The 18,891-nt window shown below is 40.7% G+C and overlaps 3 protein-coding genes across 5 annotated transcripts in view; 1 reads left to right on the forward strand and 2 right to left on the reverse strand.

Moving 5' to 3' along the window:
• Nucleotide 1: 1 nt before the first annotated feature.
• Nucleotides 2-4,691, reverse strand: LOC117556596 (kelch-like protein 40a). Its single transcript, XM_034231998.1, has 6 exons — nucleotides 3,431-4,691; nucleotides 3,183-3,343; nucleotides 2,566-2,673; nucleotides 1,785-1,970; nucleotides 1,423-1,572; nucleotides 2-459 (listed from the first exon to the last, which is right to left on the reverse strand). Exons 1-6 carry the CDS (start codon nucleotides 4,550-4,552, stop codon nucleotides 348-350), a joined length of 1,839 nt encoding a protein of 612 aa, XP_034087889.1. The 5' UTR covers nucleotides 4,553-4,691; the 3' UTR covers nucleotides 2-347.
• A 2,163-nt stretch (nucleotides 4,692-6,854) lies between these two features.
• On the reverse strand, nucleotides 6,855-15,784 carry hhatla (hedgehog acyltransferase like, a). Of its 2 annotated transcripts, XM_034231999.1 has the most exons (13): nucleotides 15,528-15,784; nucleotides 14,397-14,524; nucleotides 13,086-13,153; nucleotides 12,867-12,980; nucleotides 11,927-11,947; nucleotides 11,505-11,699; nucleotides 10,589-10,798; nucleotides 10,199-10,370; nucleotides 9,888-10,032; nucleotides 9,773-9,808; nucleotides 8,542-8,743; nucleotides 8,313-8,454; nucleotides 6,855-7,990 (listed from the first exon to the last, which is right to left on the reverse strand). In XM_034231999.1, exons 2-13 carry the CDS (start codon nucleotides 14,500-14,502, stop codon nucleotides 7,848-7,850), a joined length of 1,554 nt encoding a protein of 517 aa, XP_034087890.1. In that variant the 5' UTR covers nucleotides 14,503-14,524; nucleotides 15,528-15,784; the 3' UTR covers nucleotides 6,855-7,847. The 2 variants fall into 2 exon arrangements, with proteins under 2 accessions (XP_034087890.1, XP_034087891.1); XM_034232000.1 differs by lacking the exon at nucleotides 11,927-11,947.
• A 788-nt stretch (nucleotides 15,785-16,572) lies between these two features.
• Nucleotides 16,573-18,891, forward strand: part of ctdsplb (CTD (carboxy-terminal domain, RNA polymerase II, polypeptide A) small phosphatase-like b) — a 29,008-nt gene continuing 26,689 nt past the window's right edge. The window contains exon 1 of one of the 2 annotated variants that reach the window (XM_034232056.1): nucleotides 16,573-17,264. In XM_034232056.1, coding sequence (XP_034087947.1) covers nucleotides 17,189-17,264 — 76 coding nt within the window. In that variant the 5' untranslated portion in view covers nucleotides 16,573-17,188. The remainder of the gene's footprint in view (nucleotides 17,265-18,891) is intronic. The other variant, XM_034232057.1, reaches the window with a different exon arrangement.

Here is an 18,891-nt window from a genome sequence, read left to right on the forward strand (position 1 = left end):
ATTTGCACTGTGGACAGGCCTTAAAGCAAAACAGTCAATCTTTATTTCTGCTTCAAATAAAGCAAACAGGTATTAAAGACACTTGATGAAATAAAATAACAAATAAAACAGATGTACAAATCAACATGTTAGCTTTTTATAAAGCTAGCATTAACATGAATCTGTCTCCCCCTGCTGTAAAAAAATAGGGGGAATCATTGATTGGGGGAACAACCTCATAACACCTTTTCTCCTTGAGAGACCAAATGGGATTGTTACTAATGGTCGAGATGGTCCATAATGAGTACAATCATTTACTTTAATGATAATGTATCACTATTAACCTCGTGGCATCAGCAACAGTTCAGTTATAACTTGGTGAGGCGCAGAGTGTTGAGACGCACTGGGAGAATAGTGGCTCCCTCTGCATAGCTGATCTCTCGCAAAATCCCATTCCAGCACTTGTCTGGCTCGTCATATCTGTGGGAAACATACACAAATCAGTTGTTGTCTGCTTATAGCATCATTGGATAGAATATAACAATAACAAAGGCAATTTCAAGTCCTTTTAGCTAGATATGCAAAGGTTAATTGAATCATTGTCAACTAAGAAATTAGTCATAAACTATTTTGATAAAAGATTAATCAGTTTGAGTATTTTTCTTTTCAACAATCAATATTCCATTCCACTCCAGCTTCTTAAATGTGAATAGTTCCTGGTTTCTTTAATCCTCTATGTAAACTGAATATCTTTGGGATGACAAATATTTATAATATTTTATAAAATAAACATTGTCGACAGTAGTAAATGGAAAGTGCAATTTTTAGAGATTATTATTTTCTCCACTTTTAACCCTAATGAGCTACAGTATACATTTATGTATGTTACCATGGCATACTTTGGACTTGTCTAAACAGGAAAAGTACAGTTACAATTGTTCAGTTCCATTTTGTTATGCAAGTAAGGTGTGAAGAGTGAGCAAACACGCACCAAACAAGCATCCTTGAAAACATAATTGGAATGCAGCCATTATTGTAAAATATAATAAATCTGGTATATTCCCTCAATACTTTGCCTTATGTGTGGCACTCAGCCTCAAACCCCTTTGTTCCCACTCGATGTCAATATTTAAAAAAGATCACATCATTTGTGATTTTAATAAATGAAATAATTGTTGCTTTTGGTCTTTAATAGGATTAGTTAACAATTAGAAAAACAAAATAATACTAATAGACTTTTAATTTAAAAAATATCCATTAAACCTTTATCCTTTTGGCAAAGTATATGGTCTATGGAAAGACATAATTGGAGTTTGGCATGAGATTATTCTTTGCTGTGTTGTCATTTAAAACATTTTAATAATGGGGTATCATGTCTTTTCAACTGTAGAATGAAATCTCTGTTATTGTGGTCACATTATATTCACTCATGGGCCCCCTCACCTCCAAACGTCAGCCATCTCTGTTGGGACCAGCTCGTCGCTGGTTTCACTGGGCATCATGGCAAAGCCCCCCACAGCATACAGGCAACCCCCAGTGGAGATCAGATTGAGAGAGCTGCGCTCCTGAGGGAAGTCTGTAAACTCAGACCACCTGGAGCACAAAACAACAATAACGTGATGATGGTGTTAGATAAGCTGCTATATGTTACTGTATGATACACACAGCAGTACAATCAGTGCTATTTTTATGACCTTATGATCTTCTATAAATGCTCGATGAGTCATTACATTACTGTGGACACAGGCTTCACCTCATAACAATGAGTTAAAGTGGCTCATATACAAAAACAACAGTTGTCTTACTTGTTGGTGGCAATGTCGTAGAACTCCACAGAGCTGGTGAGCCCTGCGTCTGTGACCCCCGTGACCACGAAGATCTGTTCTTTGTGTACGGTGATACCAAACAGGGAGCGGGCCGTCTGCAGAGGAGCCAGGTCCTTCCACTCAAACTTTGTGGGGTTGTAGACACAGACCCTTCTCATACATTTCCTACATGAATCATTTAAAACAGTGTGTTAAAGGGGCTAGTTTATCTTATAGATGAAGTTCAGTTTACTTATCACAAAGAGTAACACTCATTCTGTAAACAGTTATAAACAGTTTTTTTCTGTGGAAAAAACAACCCTGATGATGTCATAAACTGAGGGTGTGGAATTGAAAGAGAAGGGGGCGTTTGAAGGCAGGGAGGCTCCGGTTGAAGATGCTGTTCAGTTGCATTATTAGTTTAGGATAAAGTGTTTTTGTAGCTTACTAGATGATAAATGTAATGATTTCTCAGGTAGCTCGATCTTGACCATACTATTCTTTTTTTTCCTGTATGACGAGTTCCCCAACTTTATAAAAGTAAATCACAGAAATACCCCTTTAAATACCTAAAGGATTACAATCTGTTGTATCTGAAGTAAAACTTTTACAAATTGAGTATTGAGCAACATAGAATAAATTACAATACATTACGGTTTTGGTTTAAAAAAAGGCACAAAAACTAGCATTCTTATTGGTTACATGGAACCACAGTGTGAAAATACAATCCTGAGGTGTAATAAAATGATCTATACTATACAGGAAACAGAGTGCCACATACTTGCTTTCAGATTTCCCTCCAATGACGTAGACCAGACCGTTGTGTGAGACGGTTCCATGGCCGTACACTTGGTAAGGAAGAGGGTCAGACTCTCCCCATTTGAATGACCTGTGCACAAAAAAAGAATATGCATCCTCTTGAAGTAATCCTTAATACAATTATTGATGATAATGAAGTGAATCTACAGACTCATGCAGCAATAATACTGATAAGAAATGATGACGAGGGAGATCTTCAGGAATTCAATAACTAACTTTGTGGCACAAAAAGCATGTATACAATTTGATAGATTTGGATTTTTCATAAAAACTCAAAGGTTAAGTTTAAAGTTTAGACATTTATACAACTTTTGAGACAAAAAGAGCCAATCATTCTGCTGAAAAATGCATTTTGATGGCTTTACATGGTTTACACAGGACAATGATGCAGCATTTTATATCTATAGAAATAATGCTTTTATTGTGACAATGAGAGTGATTGTATTACACTCTCTGATTATTTAAAAGGAGGCTTGATTGCTGATTAATAAGAAACATTTCCTGAAAAGACTTCCCTTGAAAAATACAAGTGTTTTCATTTAGACCATGGATTTAAAGAAGATCCCTATCCACACTTACTGTCTGTCGTAGATGCTGACTGAGTCCAGGGCGTGCTCTCCATCCTTCAGCTCCTTTCCTCCAACAACGAAGATGGAGTTCTCAGCTTCAGTCAGGCCGAACAGACAGCGAGGGTTGGGTTGAGAAGGCATCCCTAACCATTCTGAACTCACTGGGTCAAACTGGGGGTGAAGACAATGATATGTGAGGATTGAGGAACAAGGAAATATAATTTTACCTTGTTTTTCAGGTTACAAAACACACCATACCTGCAGGAAGTAAGAGCTGAACGGTTCATCTTTGTCCTCCTCGTTGTAGATAAGTCCTCCGACAACAAACACCTGGTTCTCCTTGGTCACCAGGCTGCAGTGGTTCTTGGGAATTTTTGTCGACTCTGAGGCCACAAAGCATTCATTTCCTACCGGGTCATAGGCCACAGTCCCTTTGTCACTGATCATTAGTATCAGTTCCAGCTCAAACATTCCAAAGCGAGGGTTGTTGTTGAGTATACCCGGCAAGTACCCTTCTTCCTCATCGTCCTCCTCCTCGCTTTCTTCTCCCCCCTTTGCCTCGTCACTTTCAAGCTTCTTGGGTTTTGGGAGACGCCCTTTGTAAGCATCCTTGACCAGATCCAGCTCCTTCTTGATGTCCTGGCTGAACCGCAGGAACTGGTGACGCTCTACTTTCTCTTTGAAGTAATCCGGAGCTATGAGCCTGAAACGGATGCAGTGCAAAAGCTCTGGAAGGTCCTTAACACGGTTAGTCTCGTCATGTTTGACCCAGTCCATTAGAGATTCAAACACCAGCTCCTCCCGCTCAATGTTGAGGGCGTCTGAGGTGATGATGATGGCCAGCTCGCTCGCGCCCAACTGATGGAAGTCCTGGTCTCTGACAACCACCTGGTAGCGTTCACAGATGAAGTCTCTAGCATTCAGAGCAAGCCTGGGACAATCCAGCAGCAGTCCCAGCCTGAAGATAGCCAAGCAGTTTCCCAGAACCAGCTTCTCTTGGAGGTAGGACACACATACAGAGAAGATCGAGGGTATCTGGTACATGTTAGCAACCATGAAGATATCCTGGACGTTCTGTTCTGTCAGATTAATGTCAGAGGTGTATAAGTAGCGCAGGATCATCTTAATGACACTTGGCTCCACATCTTTGAGGACAATCTCACGCTTCTTGCTCTCCTCCAGTTCGGACAGGAACATGGCCTTGAAGAAAGGGCTGCTTGCGGCCAAAACCAAGCGGTGGCAGGGGAACTCCTCCTCCTGAATTTTGAGGACGCAGTCCACAAACTTTTCATTCTCCAAGAGGTCACTCAATCCGTCCTGAAGCAGACTCTGTTGGTACATCCGAGGCTGCTCCACCGGGTCTATAGTCTGGGCCGCCATTTTGTTCTGTCGACCTAATGCTGGTTGGGTTTCGTGGGCACCCTACTCGCTCCCCACAACAGAGCAGGACTGTCAGCGTGCACAGGGCGGCTCGGATCACTGGGGACAGTCTCAGTGGGTTGGTTGGCTGGTGGCTGCAGCTGCCTGTGGCTGTCAGTCACTCTGTAAGTCAGGGGTATTTATAGACAGGACCCTCACAAAGCTGAGGAATCCATTTTGGTGGACCTATCCACTCTGCACCACACAGACCCCCACAAAAACAGCTGAATGACTAAGCACAGGGGTGTGTTAAATCCAGCAGAACAACTCAGCAGGCCGTCTTGCTGACTTTTATTACTTTGATATTTTCACACAGTTTCACACAATTGTATTTGTACAATTGTGTTGTTTTCTGAAATCCTGTGACTTTAATAGTGAAAGTAAATACATTGGCTAGACTGACATTGAGCATTTTACTATACTGCATGAACATGAGCTACAGGAGAGTAGAGGTAACTGCTGTTCCCTTTAGATAAGCATGTTTCATGCTAAATCTGTACCTGACACCACAAACTAATACCAACTTGTGTTTTAGAACAAAAACACACAAAGCATGTATGCAAAACTTAAATGTTTTGTTAATTCACTGTTCACCTTTATCATTGACATCCCCATAAACCTTCCTCAAGTTAAAAAGCTAGTGACACACTTCACCATATGTCCCACATTAGTTGGGGTGTTACTTCTTATTATTTAACAGGTGATACTCTACATGTCCTTTCATTTAAATAATTAAAAAGTGTCTCTTTATAAAAAATAACAAAATCATTTGAAAATGTGAGCTGCGACAATAAGTCGATCAACACAAACTAATCATTTTGGTTATCTACTAAAGTGCTTGAGCTTCCAACAGTTACAGTTTTCAGCCTCTCAAATATGGAGACTTTCTTTTTTCTGTTGTATATTGTTCAAACAAATTGCATATATTTTCGTTTTAAATTGACAAAAAAAGACATGGAGAAGAAATGTAGGAGTATTTCTGACATGTTGTAGACTAAATAAATGGATTGACCAAGAAAATAATGGGCAGACTAATTGATAACAAATATAAAAATGACTTAATAATTGAACTAAACATTCATGGTATAATTGTTAAAATATGATTAAAACAGCAGGTTCATACAAAATGTTTCATTATCAAATCAATCCTCTTTTAGATAAGGTGTCATCATTCATAACACATCAAATGAATAAAGATTATGAAGCATGCTCAAACACGTTCTATATATATATATGGAATATGTGTAACCTCGTTTAATACATGCCTCCAGAATGATAAACGACACTGGCACCTATTGGCTGAAAATGAGAAGAAGATATTGGGATAAATGAATTGCACCACTTTCCCTCATACATACACAGGGAATAGTTTCTGTTATGTGTAATTCTTGCCATATAATTAACTTAATAATAAATGTAAGCTACTCTGTTTACTTACAAGTTTACTTAGAGGACAAGACCATTGGAATAAGTTGATCAAACATACTGTAAGAGTTTCATATGAAGAGATATGTCACAAAATATGTTGGATTTATGGAACTTTTCTGTGTATATTAACCTTTTTTTAAACACACTGACGTTTAAAACAATCAGTTGGCACTACTGGAAAAGTAGTTCTCTGTTGAAGACGCTGTAAATCACATGATGTCACCTCCAACATGCACTTTCTTTTCATAGAAGGAAAAGCACAGGTGTTACTATTTCCATGAATGAGTCCCAGGAAACAATGAGCAAGTATGCACAATACCAGCATCTACTGTGACATGAAAAAGGATTATATGGTTAAGGCTACAATTGTTTCACCATCCTAAACTGGAGAGTAAGGTAGGTGCCAATCATGTTCAGATAGTGCTTTTTAAGCAAACTAAGTGGAAGTAAATGAAGGAGTCCAATGGAGGTGTTTCAGGCAGGGAGAGAAACGCGCTTCAAATGTTGGGATTCAAGCCTTTGCAGACCATTTGCCTATACAACACACTACAGTAAAAGGAAGACCCCAAAAAGCATAATAGGGCCCCTTTGATCAAACATGTGTTAATCTCAGTCAGTGAGCAGCGTTGGTCAAAGTGGGCCATCTTGTGGCCATAGATTGCATTGTCTCACTTTAAACCCAATGCTGTCTTTCGTGATTTATTATAGAATTTAATAAGAAATTATTTAGAATAAATTGAATGTTTTATTTGACTATGCTTATCCGTCAACGCAAACAACAAAACTATATTTAGTTTTGTCTCTATACAACAACAAAAACAAACTGATACTTGTGTCCCTTTTGGATGAACCAAAACTTTATTTCAAGTCAAACATTCGAAAATGAACACTTTTGAGTAAAAACCCTAAAAGAAAAGGCATTACAATATTTTTCTCTGGCTGCTGCACTAGAGACAGACAGAAAGCAGGTTTTGGTGACAGGCAGGATAAGAGTGATGCATTTTCCCTCCCGGACCTATTGCCTTTCATAGTGAGCTGAGGGGCCTGGGTCATGTGGAAGAGGGTGGAGGGGGATATTCTTAAATGTCACACCGACAGTAATCTCCTGCATGGTGGTCGTTCTCTGGACGGTTTAACTACATTCAACTCTTCAACATGACAAAAGATCTAAAACATTCTCAACCAACCTTCAAAATACACTTTCCTATACTATTATCTTTGCTTTGTGAAAGTAGAGCAAAAATACAATCAGCTGCAAGCTATGTGCAGGACGTCGACAGCACCATTTATGTAATATCTTCATTGCAGTCCATTTGTGGCACCCTGGTTTCAAGTTTTTCACCCTTTCAGTATGGTAAACAATTGTCATAATGAGGATCTGAGGCGTTTACGGCAAAGTAAGACACCATTTAACAAATAATCCATGGTTAAAGAAAGAAAAACAGTGATAATATCAACATTTGAGAGAAATCTAAAGTGAAAACAGGAGAAAACAACAGAAGTTGTTCCTGCATGTCTTTATACTATGAGGTGTACTATCGTTAAATATTTAGTAGGCCTAAAACAATCTCTTGTTTGGATGAAATACAAAATGCACCATTGGTGGATTTGTGCCAAAGGACGTGGCGATTATCTACAGCAAGTGCACTTGAGTTGATTTGACAATTCCAAACTTTGCTTGACTTCTGACAAAAACACAGGCTTTGTAAACAATACATACAGGTGCCGACTAGTTGTTACACTCGGGTTAGGTTTAGTTCACAAGGCCGAGCATGGAACAGTGTGAGTGGGCTGTTCACCGTGAAGTCTGTGACAGTTTTCTATCTGTTTATTCCGCTTTTTCTTTGCCCCCATCTACTGCCTTCACCGGCTCGGGATCCTCCAGCAGGGCTTCTTTTCTCTCTCTTTCCTTCACCAGCTGCACGCCACAGTAGGTCACAAGTAACACTGAGAGGGTGGACAGAGGAAAACCTGGAAGAAAAACACAAAGAAGGAAAGATAGAGGAAGTGACGGGGGGGGGGGGGGGGGGAAGGGAAAGAAAAACGGACTATCGAGGATTTATCTCTGTCATCTGTTGATAATCCTGTGAACAACCTCTACCATACTCTGGTGTTATTAAACATTCCTTTATTCTATGTGAAATAAAGCAACAAACAAGATGTTCAGTCATTTGATATCTGGAGGATGACGTCCCCTGAGACTCTGTTGCTTTTGATGTCCGTCTCGCTTTCAATAGAACTGACAGAAGAGCCTCAGTATGTTTCTACATAATACACTCTCGTTGTTCCATACCTTTGAAAATCAGTCGTCTTCCCACCAGTTTAGCGAACTCCAAACTGTTCAGGGAGAGGACGTTGTAGAGGATAATGGTCCAGAAGTTGGCAGCGTTGAACACACCCCGGATCCTGCGTGACATGGCTCCACCCATAAAACCCTATATTTACAGGGGAAACAGGTTCAAAATTACGCAAAGCATCATACCTATATTGACTATAGGGACTTTTATCTGGATGTTTCCTACCTCAATGGTAGAAAGTGGTGGCAGGGAGAACAACTTGGCCACCCACAGCTCAAAGTTGAGGCCAAAGCAGTTGAAGAAGGACCAGATGTAAACCAGCTGACACGGGCCCAGCCACAGCGTGGTGATCGCGAAGGTGCAGATGGTTGCCAGGAGCTCCTTGAAGATTTTATCGTGATCCCCGCCAATGTAGTCATAAACATACCTGCAAAATAATAGTTCAAAATCAACTGGATAGAGTACCAAAATCGTCCTCCATGAACATTAGGTTTTGTAAAGCTAGAGTAAATGTGTTGTTCTTAAGAAGAAGAAGAAGAAGAAGAAGAAGAAGAAGAAGAAGAAGAAGAAGAAGAAGAAGAAGAAGAAGAAGAAGAAGAAGAAGGGGGAAATTCAGTTTCCATTCTGTCGTACATGCGTTTTTATACAGGTAATACAGTACACACAGTACACACTTTCTACAACATGCACATACAAAATACACACACAGTTATATGCACACATGCAGTTGAGAGGTCAGAGCAGAGGCAGCCAGTCTAGCCGGCGCCAGTGAGCAGTTGGGGGTTAGGTGCCTTGCTCAAGGGCACTTCGGCAGTGGCCCAGGAGGTGATCTGGCTCCTCTCCAGTACCAGTCCGCACTCCGTATGTTTTTACTAACACAACTACATAACCTAAGGAACCCTTTGGTGACAACCACATCATGCTAGCTAGTCACAAAGGAGGCTAAATTGGATCCAAAGTTCGAGGTGGCAAAACAATTTTCAGACAGAACTGCTCACCATCCAATGGCAGAAGAATGCCAATTTTGGAGAATTCTCCCAATGTTTAAACTCATTGATACACAATCCCTCCATGGTCTTGGTGTCTGAATGTGGTATTTTGGAGGGACAACGCTTATTAGTTCCTGAATGGTAAATGTTTTCTTTTTTTTGCACCAAATCTGTGCAAATGGTCATCATTTACCTCCGTCATAATGTTCTAAGCCCTTATTAACAGATGTATGACTAGACCTGTATCTCAAATTAATCTTCAGGTTTCTACTTTTTAGATGTTGTATTGTACATACATTCTTGACCAGCTATTCCCCAATAATGATCCCCTATCCCCCTAAAAAAAACATGGTATGGATTGTCCACAGTATTGAGTATGTAAGTCGCTTTGGATAAAAGCGTCTAACATGTAATGTAATGTAATGTATGGTAGGGAGGTCACCGGGGAAGAGATTGAACACACTTACCTGCACAGCCAGTCGTTGATGCCTCTGTCAAAGTGCCTAGAAAAAGGAGAAATAATCCACGTTAACACTTATACACAATTTCAAGGTTAATCAAAGAAAGAGAAATAGCGCTTACGTCTCAGCGAAGACATAGAGCATGGTGATACATTTAGGAGGCTGAGGAGGGTCCAGGTGGTCCAGTCTAGCCACAGTGTTGATGACACCAAACATTATGGCTGCCTTCACCCAGTCATACACCAGGTTGGAATAAGCCAGACCAGCTGGGTACATATGGAGATACATCAAAATAAGATAAGATAAGATGGAACTTTATTAATCCCCGTGGGAAAATTCAGTTGTAAGGAGAGTGTTGGTGAACTTTGATATATCCATTAAGTTAAAAAGAGCCAATATTAAAGATTAGCTCCTCATCACATATATGCTCACCCAGACACCAGTCAGAAAGCTTGGCGACCAGCTTCATGTCACTGGGGATTGTCAGGATGTAGAGGTAGTGGAAGAAGACATCCACCACCAGAATAATTCCCAGATGCAGCAAAGCCTTGGTGGTGATGTTCCACATCTCCCTTTCCTTGCGCGTCAGCTGGGTGTTGTTCACCTGTGGAATTAAAAACACAAACCATCATGGTTGGAATAAGGGTAAGAACATACTGATATTCAAAATATAAACATAGTTATATCAACTCAATGTATTGTGTTTGGTTATTACAGTAGGAGTTTCGGAGTGATGGCTTTAATAACTACTGTCAGATTTCAAATGGCGGCTCACTTTTCTACTTTGACTTACCACTTTCCTGTCAAATCTTAAATCCTCACCTGGGCATGAAACTTGTCGAAAGTCATGATGGGTCCGAAGAAGAAGAAGGGGAGGTAGAAGTTGTATCTCAGCAGGTCACAGAAGGTGTAGTTGCCCTCCTTCCTATCGCAGTTCTCCAAAGCAAAGCTCATACAGCGCATGATGCTGAAGCCACAGCCTCCGTAGAACAGGACGTCTTGCAGGTCAAAAGAGCCGGTCACCAAGGCTTCCTGAAGAAAAATCGGAGCAAGCACTTTACAACATTACTCCCGCACCTTGTTATAATTTAAAACAGCATATTTTGGTTGTATTATTTTCTCTTAAATATATGTCATACTAGGGCTGCAACTAACTGTTAATTTGATTACTCAGCTGATTATTTTCTTGACTATTCTCTAGGTCTATAAAATGACAGAATGTTTCTCAAAGTCCAAGGTGATGTCTTTAAATGTCTAATCATATTATATAAAAAAGAGAAAAACAGGACGTCTCCATAATTGAGATGCTTAAAAGAGCTGTTTCTTTATCAAATGTGCATCCAAAATTACTTTTGACTATTAAACGATGATCAAAATATGAATACTTTTCTATCAATAGACTTATCGATTAGTCGATTGTGTTAAATTAAATATAAGTTGAAAAAAATGAATTCAACAAATTCTAAATAATAAAGAATCTCCATGCCGGTTTTTCTGATTATCTCTTTGAATGTCTTGTTTTATAAAAAAACTGAAATATTCAGTTTAATATGATATAAAATGGTAAAAAGCTAGCTCATATTATTGAGGGTGAGAAGGTCATCATTATCCGCATTTTTGATGAAAAGTGAGACGTATCTCCTTTTATCAGGCAATCCAGCATTCACTGTTTACGCATCTAAGGCCTGAATGAGCCTCCCTGATGGTTTTTGGTTTAACCCAAACCCCCCCCACTCACCTGCCAGGAGTTATAGGGCTCCAGCTTGATGGAGGCCAGCGCGCTCAGGCCGGCAGCAAAGCACAACCACTTCATTTTGACCAGGGCGACGCTGTAGAGGATGATGCAGTGAGACAGAACCAGAGCCATGTAGGTCCAGCCCATGGTGACCAGGACGGCCAAACCACCGTACACCCCAAAGATCAAGGATCTGTGCTGTGGGTACACAGGCCAGCGTGAGTGTGACGGCATCCTGGGAATACTTGTACTACTCATGAATTCATTTATCACACATGAGGATTGGTGTTAGTATAACACTGTTGCATTTACAATATGGATAGAATGGAAAGGTTAAATTGTGGAATAACAACAACTCCATGTTGAAATGGTTTGAATGACACACATGACAAATGTTATAAAATTCACAAGTTTATTAATGTTACCTTACATCCATTTATACCAATCTTCATTGTAAGCATGGAACAAAACAGAAAAACATGTTTAAAACAACTGTGCTAAATATGTCGAATAGACACTCAGCAATCCACACCATCACAGTTCAACAGAATGCAACCCATGCTCATGCATCAACTCAATTAGGTGTTAGACCTTGGGGTACAAATATACAATATGACCCATTTTTCTTAATGAAATAAAATTGTATTGAACTGAACAGATTGTAATTTACAGCCCAAGGCCTTACATCAGCACATAGCTTTGCATGCACAATAATATGTATTTACGTTATATTATTTCATGATTTATCTCTGTTGGAATGATGGTAATATTGTTTTGGCAAAAAGACATACTCCTACAATAATATACAATTCATTTATTTTCATACACGACATAAAAATGTGTTGATATATTTTGCATGCATTTTTCTTTACCATCATCATATAGCAACTTCTTCTAATTTAATTCCACAATTTATTCATATAATATCGGGATATTGATATCGGGATATTGATCATTTTCAACATCCTTTTGGCCAGGACTTTATTTTCCTTATTCCCATTGTTACCTATATTGTATTTGATATATTTATTTGAATTTTCTCTTTTCTTCTTTTTTTTTCTGAGGTAGAGGGGGGGTTTGTTACCAGGGTCGTTTTCGTTATGCGCCTGGGGCTTCTTGACTTCACCTGTCACATTTCATATGTTTAAATCTAGATTTCTTGCAGCCTTATGTGTGCGTAAATAATTTAATAAAAAATCAATCGAATTGATTGGTGCAAAGCTTGTGCAATCAAACACACCAAAACACACACACGTGTATATATACATCCAATACATATACTCTTAATAAGTTACATGCCATTATACCTGTATGCAGTCAGATTACCGTGCTATAGCTGATGGACATTCACACACATGCACGCACCTTTGGAGCTAGCAGGCTGAATATCTTTGCAAATATAACGTGACCGGCGAGAGCGAAAAGGATATGATTGCGGAATGTAGAGAACCACATCATCCATTCGAAGTCTGCAGCATCCTGTGGCAAAGAAGGATTCATCATTAACACGTGACCAACACTCTCTCATTTAACATCCTGCATTAGGAAATCCAATTGTAGAACACATTAAGATACGCAATTTACCATTTTCCTGCCAAAGTAATGCCATCCTGGCTGCACACTTTCTTTGAAGGCCTTCCTGTCTATATTCTCTGAATGAAAAAACAGAACAAGATTTAGTGTTTTATCAACGTGGTATTATATTTTCAACAGAGCAATATACAGTATGGTTACGCTTTAAGGTTTAGAGGAGCTAAATCCAGACTTTGGGCAGCTTCATTTTTGGGTGTCTTTGTAATAATCATTTGGAGAACAAGGTCCTGCTGGAACAGCTTTGGGGTCACTTTAGGATGATCCCAGTGAATTGTAGGTGCACAAGCCCATTCACTCCATCTGATAACATCACATATTACATAATGCACTAGCTGCAAAGCTTTCTATTTTTGAGTCTGACATATTCACACTCATGTGGTCATAATCTGGTTGTAAGAGATTAGTTCACTGCACAATCTGAATGAAACGCGAAACACAAAAACCATATTAGATAACAAATATAAGTGTGAAAGCGATCAGAATCATGGCATTGATGTTAATACTTCCTATTCAAGGCAACACCCCCAGCCACTCCAGCTTTGCCTTGTTACACTAATGGACATTAGTAGTCTAAGGGTCACTCAGGGAAAGCCTCTTACTCCAGGGAACGCAGCCAAGCTTTTATTATGAATGTACAGTGCTACTGTCGGTGTAAATGCCGAAAGACTGAGCAGCCAAAAATGAGCATTTCAAGAGAATCAGGAAGAAAAATAATCAGGACCAAATGACAATATGACTCTGCCATAGCCGATCTGACTGTGACAGACAGTACCATTCACCAGATTACACTAAATCCATTCAGAGCCATATGTAAAGAGGATACTTTTAGCTATTTACTGTCTAATACATGCAAACAGTTGGGAGTATTTCGGGACGAAGCGTCTGGGATTAGATGATGAGTGTAATTTAGTTTTAGTCTGAAATATCTCCACCAGAAAAATAATTAAAAGTAATTGGAACATCTTTAAATTGTCTGCCTATTAATAGAAACACGAAGGTATTGGGGGATTAGGGTATTTTTTGTTCTGCTAAAGGAATTTTGTTCTATGTACTTGTGTCATAATTAGGGGTCTTGTTTTTTGAAGCACATTTTAATAAATCATTCCCATTGTTAAGTAGTTTTCAGTGGGATTTATTAGGACTGAGAGGGCTAAATGTATGTTTTTTTACTCATTAAATTGGTACAAGACGGAGCAGCTGCTCTGAAAGTGCTCGTTTTCTCTGTCTCAATAAATATAAAATTGAGCTTCAATATGTTACTGCACGTGCTTTGGACATGTCTTTGACTGTTCATGAACTCACCACTTGAAGCTTCAAATATCCAACTGCCTGCCCATATCAAGGCCACGCCGAGTACGGCTGTGTAGAGATACAGCTCATATCTGGGCAGGGCAGACTTGATCCCCATGGTGAATCCGTAAACTGGAAGCCTAATGGAATGGAAAGCAATCAGCCACACAATATAAGATCTCACTGAATGAAGGAAAGCGGCAGAAAGAAAAAAACACGTCTTAGAAAAAAAGCAAAAGATTTTCAGATGACTATTTGGAAGGAATGTGTTTTTATTCTGGTCTGAGACAAGAGCATGTACTTTTAAGATGTGTTCACTTTGTACATCCTATTCATATAAACCCCCATTGAAATTATTTAACAATAGCCTATTGGAAAAAACTGTCTTTAACACCCATAAAACTTATGATGGTGATTACATGAAACTCCCTTTGAAAACACACATAAAATATAGGTTCTACTGGACATACAGACCATCAATTAAGGGACATTTGTACTAATAAGCCTAAAGGATTGACAGGGCAGGGACTTAAATAGTACTGCAAAGCCCTGGCTCCTCGGAATCAGCACTGTCAGCTGCGCAACCCTACCTCTCCTTCCCATTATAGCTCCTGCAGTTGGTGCTCAGTGCAGCGGGGCAGCTGCAGTGCTATGTGATCTGAGCTGAGGAGCTGCATGGGGACTCACTTCACAGAATAATTAGCCCTGACAGGAATGACCAAGAATGGTGCATCGGAGTAGGAACAACAGAGAGACAGCTACTTTCCAGTGGAGAATATGGCACTTGTACCTGGTTGAGTGTGTGTGTGTGTGTGTGTGTGTGTGTGTGTGTGTGTGTGTGTGTGTGTGTGTGTGTGTGTGTGTGTGTGTGGTGTGTGTGTGTGTGTGTGTGTGTGTGGTGTGTTTGTGTGTCAGGATCATGTCTAGTTGAAGTTCAAATTGTTGGACTAACAACTTCATGCCAATATGTTACCATGGCTAAGCAGGACCCCAGCAAAGCGTCCTGCATACAAATACTGGTTTACTGTTTCAATGCCCCCATGCAGACAGAAGCACTAACACACAGGGATTTTGCAGTGATTGTTATGTATACTCATAATAAAACCCTATACAAACAATCATAGCCTACTTGTTTTTACTAACCTTGTATCCGCTTCACACTGTCAAGGTGCGGGGGCAGCGGTGTTTACAGCCAGACTCTTCAATATAGAGAATGAATAAAAGAAAGCAACGGGGTGTCGGTGGATACTGCAGCTTTTTCTAATTCATCCGTCTTGAAGGGGGGCTTGCCGCTGCCGCTGCCTGCGATCACCAGCCTCGGCCAGTCAGGATGTTTCGGACTCAACGAAAGGAGAAGGAGGGGGGAGTGGGAGAAGGAGGGGGATATATTTATCTTCCACTTCTGCAGCGCAGTGAGGGGTGGTCCACAGTGAGCCAACCAGACCTTACTGGAGACGGGACAGTGTGTAAAAATGAGGAGGAAAGAATCAACCAATAGCATATGCCAACATGATCACAGTGAAAGACTCTGATGGCAAACAAATATAATGGATTAGATTTTTAAAAGGCATCTGAAAATATATTGTATGTGAAATATGACTGTCAAAAGCAATTATGGTTTCTTCTTATTTTTGCCATACATTTTATTTAGTTGTTTTGGTATCCTCTCTACGGTGTACCAGAATAGATTATAAAGTCACGAAAATATTTGAGGGATTTAATGATCCCGCCCCCCCCTCAGTTTTCAGTCATTGTTCCATTATGAAGGAATGTCTTGGCACATTCAAATCCAATACTGCGACTGATGTGAAATACTGGTAGCATATGTAGGCTATTATAAATGCATGAAATATTTCCGTCATTTAAACGCTAGGTAGCGCTCTCTACTTATAAGTAGTAGATAAATCACATAAGGGGAACGATCTGAACACATCATGGGTTTTGGATAAAAGTCAACTATTTTCATGGATTGTTGAAAATCTGCTGTTGGTGTTGTTTGCCTGGGATTGAAGCTTGGTTTCGACCTATTCCGCTAAACAACGTGTGTTGTTTCTAACTGTATTCTTGTTTTGTTAATATAATAAAGATGTATAATTTGTTGCCAGGCATGCCAGCAGTAATTACAGGGGTAAGGAGGCTTGAGAAAGTCCAGCCAGCTGCATGGGTTGAGCAATAGTGCGGCGAGGCTGGCTGCCTGAGAGGATCCATCACAGAAACACACCGCCCCCTCCCACTCAGAGAGCCCCCGCTTCAGATGCAACTCAAAATACATAAAGCCTCCATGTTGCACGGGAATGAAGGGCCAGCTGATATGAACTGTTTGCTTAAAAGTGTTAGCTAACTCTGACGTCCAGCAACTTGCGGTCGATACATGTGTTTGGACAAGAACCACGACGGGCTTCCTAGTGTTTTCAGCGTTGTTCCTGACACGGCCTCACATTTTGGATGATCGGAGCTCCACAGCTAACTCGCTAACCTAAGCTACTTGCTAACTTCAGCTAGTTAGCAATTCAACGTCGGTTTGTATTTGTGTTAGCCGTTCACGCTGTCGGTGTTGTTCGCAAAATACTTGTTTGCAGCAATGATATTTTGCCATAAATGATAGCCTCCCACTGGCTTCCATTCACCACCGTGCTAGCGAGCTGGCTACACCCGCTGCCTCCACACTTCTCCTCGGACGGCTGCCCTGCTTTGTGGGCTGGCTGCTCATCTCCATCCTGAACGGCTAGCTAGCAGGAGCTAGCTAACGCGCGCTAGTACGAATAACATTGTGGGGAAACAAACAGGAGTAACCACCCGTCTAAATGGACCACATGTCCATAATAACCCAAGTTTCCAACCCGAAGGAGGAGGAAATAATATCCTTTAACCAGGAGAAAGGTAAGGACATGTGAATTCACAGAAGTTAACTAATGCTAACTTGACTACTTTTCTCCACTTGACGTTAGCCGTTAGCTGGCGCTTGCTAGCTGTTCTAACGTTAGTAGTTAAACACAGTAGTTGCCTAATTGTGAATAATAGGTGTGTAAAACAATGAATTAAATAATCTCTAGCTATAGCGGGAAAACTCTTTAAAAAGCAACAAGTTTATTAGAGTGGGCTCCTCCAGTATAAGTGTAGCTGTTTGTTGAAAATGAAGAGCGCTCTAGTGTCGAGGCGTGTGGTTTTACCCCATTAACCGTTAGCCGGATTAAAGTTAACTCATTTGTGAGAAAAAGCAGTTATCCAGGACAAGTTATGGCCAAATATGCGTTTCAAATGTGTATGAATGATTGCGTTGTTTAGGCTATATAGCTGATCTGATTGGGTACTCACTATATAAATCACGACACTACTACAGTATGCTACATAGTTGATGGGTTGGTCTGTAGGGCAGAGGTTCTCAATTGTTTTTCAGCCAAGGACCCCTTACAAGATAGAGAATACACCAAGGACCCCCTCATTCTGATTTGTGATTTTGGGCTATATAAATAAAAATTTACATTACATTATATTGCATTTGGCTGACGCTTTTATCCAAAGCGACTTACAATAAGTACATTCGACCAGGAAGACACAACCTTGAAGAAAACAGAATCATATAAGTACATCAGGTTTCATAGAGCCAAACATTTCAAGTGCTACTCAACTGGCTTTAGGTAAGCCAGTCCTTTATTAGTATAAAAGTGCTTCGTTAATAGTTTCTAACGCTCGAAGTGGAGTCGAAAGAGATGAGTTTTCAGTTTGCGCCGGAAGATGTGCAAGCTATCTGCCGTCCTGATGTCAATGGGGAGCTCATTCCACCATCTTGGAGCCAGGACAGCAAACCCACGTGTTTTCGCCGATGGGAACTTTGGTTCCCCTCGCAGCGAGGGCGCAACGAGTCGTTTGGCTGATGCAGAGCGTAGTGCACGCGCTGGGGTGTACGGTTTAACCATGTCCTGGATGTAGGAAAGGCCAGATCCATTCGCAGCATGGTAAGCAAGTACCAGTGTCTTGAGTGGATTCTAGCAGTTACCGGAAGCCAGTGAAGGGAGCGGAGGAGCGGAGTGGTGTGGGAGAATTTAGGAAGGTTGAAGACCAGACGAGCCGCTGCATCTGGATGAGCTGCAGAGGTCGGATGGCACATGGCAGGTAGAACCAGCCAGGAGGGAGTTGCAGTAGTCTAGGCGTGAGATGACGAGAGCCTGGACCAGAGCTGAGTCGCTTTCTGAGTCAGCTGGGGGACGTGATCTTCTGATGGTTGTAAAGCCGTGTATCTGCAGCAAACGGGTTGTAGCAGCGATGTTTGCAGTGAAGGACAGGTTGTTATCTAGGGTCACACCCAGATTCCTTGCCGTCTGAGTCGGGGAAACAACTGAGGTGCCGATGTTGATTGTTAGGTCAAAGAGTGGGACAATCTTTTCCCGGGAGGAAGAGAAGCTCAGTCTTGTCAAGGTTGAGCTTGAAGGTGGTGAGCAGACATCCACTGAGAGATGTCAGCTAGACAAGCAGAGATGCGTGGCAACGACCTGGGTCTCTGAGCGGG

Source organism: Gymnodraco acuticeps, unplaced genomic scaffold, assembly GCF_902827175.1.
Source record: "Gymnodraco acuticeps unplaced genomic scaffold, fGymAcu1.1, whole genome shotgun sequence".
NCBI lineage: Eukaryota > Metazoa > Chordata > Actinopteri > Perciformes > Bathydraconidae > Gymnodraco > Gymnodraco acuticeps.

Coding starts and splice junctions, on each gene's coding strand:
- LOC117556596 (XM_034231998.1), bottom strand. CDS start 4,552: ATGGCGGCCCAGACTATAGACCCGGTGGAGCAGCCTCGGATGTACCAA. Junction 1,971..2,565: donor GGAGGGAAATCTGAAAGCAA/GTATGTGGCACT, acceptor TGATTCATGTAG/GAAATGTATGAGAAGGGTCT. Junction 1,573..1,784: donor TACGACATTGCCACCAACAA/GTAAGACAACTG, acceptor TTTGTGCTCCAG/GTGGTCTGAGTTTACAGACT.
- hhatla (XM_034231999.1), bottom strand. CDS start 14,502: ATGGGGATCAAGTCTGCCCTGCCCAGATATGAGCTGTATCTCTACACA. Junction 10,799..11,504: donor AGCCCTATAACTCCTGGCAG/GTGAGTGGGGGG, acceptor ATTTTTCTTCAG/GAAGCCTTGGTGACCGGCTC. Junction 7,991..8,312: donor AAGACGACTGATTTTCAAAG/GTATGGAACAAC, acceptor TTTTTCTTCCAG/GTTTTCCTCTGTCCACCCTC.